At 32.4% G+C, this 6,103-nt stretch overlaps 1 protein-coding gene across 1 annotated transcript in view; it reads right to left on the reverse strand.

The window, feature by feature from the left end:
* The window catches only part of LOC127872809 (thyrotropin receptor-like), a 45,662-nt gene extending 40,904 nt beyond the window's left edge, over nucleotides 1-4,758 (reverse strand). The window contains exon 1 of the mRNA XM_052416225.1: nucleotides 4,159-4,758. Within this exon, the coding sequence (XP_052272185.1) occupies nucleotides 4,159-4,349 (191 nt within the window). The 5' untranslated portion in view covers nucleotides 4,350-4,758. The remainder of the gene's footprint in view (nucleotides 1-4,158) is intronic.
* Nucleotides 4,759-6,103: the final 1,345 nt, after the last annotated feature.

Genomic DNA, 6,103 nt, shown 5'->3' on the forward strand with positions numbered 1-6,103 from the left:
ATTTAATAGACGTATATCTGCATCATAAACATATAAACATTGAACTATTTTCAACAACTTACTTAAAAACTAAACATTATAAATAAGCATGTGATATTATATGCAAGCATTACGTAATGTATCATATTAATAGAGTATTCAATTTATAAAAAGTATTTGTATAATTGTTATTTTTAGCCGTACGATTGAAGCATTGTAAATATTATATAATACAATTATATACAAAACGGTCTACTTTCAATGAGTGACATCATGTGCCAATAGAATCACATGTTTTGTTATTAATTACTTTAAATAAGATACGTCACTTAAACAATTTGTTATATTCGCATATTTTTATCATGCGCTGGACCTTTAACGTGCTTAAAAGCAATAATGTCACGTAAATGCGATGTTTTGCCATAAAACATTAACAATACACAAACGTATATTTGTTAGTCAAACAATCGCTTTATTAGAAAGTATATGTACCTTGTAAAACCTCTGAAATGCAAAAAATAGTTTCCTGATGATAACGATCCGAATACTCATATTATTTTATTTTATTATTACTTGTTATTGAATTTCGTTCCGTGAAAAACATACGTGATTCATACAAAAATGTGCGCATGCCTGGATAAATGATATAAAGTTGAAAGGCCTTCCATTAATAATAACATACCATAAAATTGTTACCCATTCTTATCTTAAATGCATTGTGAAATAAACCGAAACTAACAGCTTTAACTTTTTCAACCTAAAACAATCATCATGGAAAAGGGGCATATAAAACGGTAGTTTACAATATTTTTTTAGCGTTCAAGCCCACAAGTGTTGATTCAATGCCCTCATTTTTACTAGCGTTGCAATACTAGGCCTGTTTACGTAACACACGAAACGGCATCCAAAAAACAATCTTTAAAAATAAAACACTTCTGTAAATATAACTAAAGACAAATCCTTGCAATGGTTCTTGAAAATAATGGGATGATTCAAGCAATATTCAGTACACACAGCCTTTTAAACTGTAATATAATGCAAGTCATAACAAATACCAGAAATTAAATGAAATGCGCATTAGTAAAAATGTCTATAGTGGTAGTTTCAAGTTGCATATTTTTTTTTTCTTTTGCGCTAAAAGCCTAGCATGAATCCGCCATCAATCACCGATCCTGAACGAACGGCCGTGAAAACAACTGTCATAGCGGCGACAGTTGGATGTCGGAAACTTGCCCTGCTGTTATTCCGGTCAGCTGCTATGACAAGATCAATCTACATGCTTTAGGCAATAACAAATTCTTATGTCTTAACATTGTAAATTGCGACATGTGATCGATGCGTTCTGAATTGTTATTGAACATACGATACGATAAAAGAGTAACCGTTATTGAACACCACATGTTGATATGCTACATTTAAATTGTCTTCATCCTTTTTGTAAGTCTGAACAAAAAAGTCGCAATTTCAAAAACATGTTAACAACGGCAACAGAGTTTGCTAGAAAAGCAATTAGAATTCACAATATCAATAAAACACATTTAATAGAAACTTCCGTCTACTATTTTATTTCACCAAAATAACGGTCAATCATGGGGCACAGCAAAAATATAATTTTAAAAACAGTTTTAGGCTAGAGATTATTAACAATAGCTGATATTTGATTAAAGGCAAGTCACCAATATTCTGTATAATAAAGGACGAAACATATAACAAAACACTTAACTTGAAAATGATTAAACCTGTATAAACCGCTCAAAGCATTTGAGTAAAAAAATCAACAAATGTAATTGTTGTTATCAATCAAAAATATTTATTCTTTATCATTATGTAAAAATTAAGGAAAAAACACACAACAAGCGTTTAAAGTCTTAAAGTGTTAACAATCGACTGTTTTCACAAAATCTTTACATTTCATCTACGGCTCATGAACAGTTCATAAACATCTGTAATTTATTATTAGGTGATTAAATGTGTACTTTTGCAAATGAGTTTGCTGATGTTGCCAGGACACGGTTGTATTTTACATCGATTTCAATACTTGTTTTCTCCGTTACGACAAATTGCATTGTTTCTACGTGCAGGAAATGGATGCAGCTGCTAAGAGACAAAAACAGAGAACATTATTCAAATAGTTAACTAATTAAAATCATAATCATTGTCTTCGTTTCTTATAGTAGTAGTCGTGCTTGTAGTTGTATCAGAAGTAAAAAAAATAGTTGTGATAGTAGTAGTAGTTGATAATGCTTATTAATCAAAATATACTCATTCGTTCGATAAGATTCAGAACTGAACCGTGTCATTCTGTGGTGAGATCAGCGTACGGTCATCTGGTCACACCGGTAATTAAACGACTAATCGGCCAGTGTGGAAAAAATGTACGTACTGGAACTGGAGGAATTCTGCGAACCGTTGGTTGTGTCGTGCTGAGAACCATGACAAGTTAATTAAGCGCCGGATATTGCTCGGGAAAGTTTACTACTAACGTGTTATATGTACACCCGTCGAGTACTTTAAAAACAAATTCTTTTTTGTAGTTTAATATAAGAAAACTGTGTTGATGCGTCATTAGTTTTAAATAAAGATATTTTCCTCTTGTTAGTTGTTCAAAAGACAAGTTTTCTTAAATTACACTAGTCATTAGTAGAATAGTACTTTGCTTTTTCAAAGACGTTTTATCTTATTCATTTTTTTATAATTCTATATTAATATAGCACTATTTTTTATACAAAACATACGTTAAAAATTGCTATTCAAATGAAAAATCAACCCATTATGATGATGACATAATTAAAACAAAACACAATGTTTAAACTTCAAGAAGAAGTAAATCATGAATCAACACACAAATTATAATCTTGTTCAGATAAAGACAATTTTTAACGAGATTTATTAAATTTCCATGTACTAAATAATGTATAATGAAGATCCATAAGCGTAAGTGTAAAGTATATTTCTGTCATGCCATTCATAACGTTTAACTTATTTGAGCGCATATGCGATGTTTTTAAAAACCATTAGTTGTAGTATTTAACCCTCAAATGGGTAAATGTTTGCAATGTGTCTTCGTCGATATAAAACTTGTTATTGCCTATTACATTTTATATTCGTTTCCCTACACTTCTGTACAAAATATGGTTATAAAGTCTATAAAATAGCGTATACTGAAATAAATCATATGAGCATAGTATGTAAATGAATTTAAGTGAAAGCTGTGCCCTTGTCCCTCTTCTTCGTACGTCGCAAGAACTAAATATAAACCAAAACAAATTCGGCTGCTAAAGTAGCAGTCTCGGAGAAGTCGTTTTAAATACAATAACGAGAGTGTATATTTTAGGCATGTGACCAAGTCCAATATCTTCTGCAGGCCTACAGTAAAAGCCGTAGAGTACTTTTTTCGAACAAAGTGATATTTATCAAGCTTGTGTCGTTAAATAGTTATATATTATTTTCAATCAAATTCATATCTATGTATAGTCGTAATTCGTTTTAAATTTCACTTTGAGTAAGCTGTGAAATGTCGTATGAGGACGGTCGTATCTCTAGACCTGTGTGAATTGGTTTGGTTAACTAGATTAGTTTTAATTGACAGAGTAAACATTTACCGATTACTGCCTCTTAATTAGTACATGTGTATTATGGTGAAACAACTATGTCAACTTTGGATAAACATCTGCGACAGAGCAGTTTAAAAAAATCTCTCTAAATAAGCTTATATAAACAATTATTGCATGTTTCGCTCAGAAAAAGTTTAAGTGTTGAATTGATATAAATGCACAAATCCACATTAATGACAATGTCAATACACCACAAACATACATTATCGTTTCGCGTTGAAACGCTTTATAATTTGCAGGTTTTTACAACGTCGAAAGAGACATATAATGGATATTTCAGAGCATGGTAAATGTTTAGTATTACTGTTTCCTCACAAATATCATAACTGCATCGAAAATTTGCGATTCTGAAACATTTGTTGTTTTTTTCAATTGTGTCAATTAACAAAAACTATAGTTTCTTTACAGTTATATATGCACGTGAAAGCGTTCTTTTTAACGGAAATTAGACAAACATGGTATAAACATATTATATCTGCAAAATAAAATGTATCATACCATATTATTTATAAATTTATACATACACTTTCAAAGCAATGTATTATTTAAAAACACGAAAGCTTACAGTTTTGTAGTGTTACTTGGCAATCCTCTTGGGACGTCAGTGATGTTCAATCCGACGCACGTCACTTTGACGTCGATTGGCGTCATCTGGCACGAGCATCTAGCGTCGCAAGGTAGCGACCCAGAAGCGCTCAGAAAAGCGTCAAACATTAGCCAAGCCATGAAACTGATATGAGTACCAAAATAAGACATGGTTAAAAACGTTAAAGTTCGCTTTTATGAAACGTGGTATCCTATTTCAACGCATCGTGGAAGAACGGAGAGGCGACAGTTGACTATTTATATTCGCTCTGGAAGATTGTCCGAGTCATTACGGTATCAAAATCCGATAGTGTCTGCGAAAGACGATCTTCACTGGTTAAAAAATCTAAAGCTTTCTGAAATCCAAGCATCGAGGCAACAGTATTTCTAAAAGACACATAGACACAATGTATTTTTTCACTCTAAAATGATTCCAATTACGATTAAATCGTCTACAAGCACAAATGAAAATATACATTGATTATAACTATTTCATTTATAATTCATACGAGATTGCATTGCATAAAAAGCAACTTCTTATAAACAAAATACAATCTTTAACGTTCTATTATGAATCAAACCTTACACAATATCCTTTAAAAAGTACAAAACAAACTTTTCTTCGTGATAAATGCGCCTGTTTTCTGTTATCTCGTTTACATCGCGTAATTTCTCTCCATATAATAATTAATTGGATATATATCAAGCAATATGTCAATGGCTGATTTAGATTTCAATGAACATAGATTGATATACAACGGCCTTTGATAACAGGCTTTCTCTTGCAACACTTGCTTTTATTAAACGTACCTTAAGTTAGCATTTATCACCCATACGTATGTGGGATTAAAGTTGATTATTATGTATCCATGTTTACCTTCTAAGGCCCTGATGACCTTTGGAAAGCAAACATAACATGTACTCAGTGTTCGGTATTATTTACATTGATAACAAAAACATGTGGGTAAACATATTTTCCCCTAGTGTTGTCCATTTTATTACCTCTAAGTGTAAACATATATTCATGAACAATGCGTTTAAGTATAATATTGTTTATATATTATTTTACGGATGTATTTTATGACGAGCTCAATTGTATTTTTAAATATTGTTTGTATACAACTAACTTCTGTTATTACACATCCTATAATTAACAGTAAACGGTGGTGATAGTGGTGTTTGTGGTGGTGGTTGTGGTTGCGGTGTTGGTGTTGTTGTTGTTGTTGGTGGTGATGGTGGTGATAATGGTGTTTGTGGTGGTTGTGGTGGTGGTAATGGTGTTTATGGTGGTGGTGGTGTTGTCGGCGGTTGCGGTGACGGTGGCGGTAGCTGTAGCGGAACTAGTAGTAGTAGTAGTAGTAGTAGTAGTAGTAGTAGTAGTAGTAGTAGAAGTAGTAGTAGTAGTAGTAGTAGTAGTAGTAGTAGTAGTAGTAGTAGTATTAGTAGTAGTAGTAGTAGAAGTAGTAGTAGTAGTAGTAGAAGAAGAAGAAGTAGTAGTAGTAGTAGTAGTAGTAGTAGTAGTAGTAGTAGTAGTAGTAGTAGTAGTAGTAGTAGTAGTAGTAGTAGTAGTAGTAGTAGTAGTGAGTAGTAGTAGTAGTAGTAGTAGAAGAAGAAGTAGTTAGTAGTAGTAGTAGTAGTAGTAGTAGAAGTAGTAGTAGTAGTAGTAGTAGTCGTAGTAGTATAGTAGTAGTATAGTAGTAGTAGTAGTAGTAGTAGTAGTAGTAGTAGTAGTAGAAGTACTAGTAGAAGAAGAAGAAGAAGTAGTAGTAGTAAGTAGTTGTTGCGTGTAGTAGAAGCAGTAGTAGTAGCAGCAGTAACAGTAGTAGCAGTAGCAGAGGTTGTTACTTTTCTCCACATACGTGTCTTTGATGAGCATTACAATGGTAAAGACCGTACTACATTTGCATGCAGTACAATAGAGTCCT

This window comes from Dreissena polymorpha, chromosome 3 (genome assembly GCF_020536995.1).
Source record: "Dreissena polymorpha isolate Duluth1 chromosome 3, UMN_Dpol_1.0, whole genome shotgun sequence".
Classification (NCBI taxonomy): Eukaryota; Metazoa; Mollusca; class Bivalvia; order Myida; family Dreissenidae; genus Dreissena; species Dreissena polymorpha.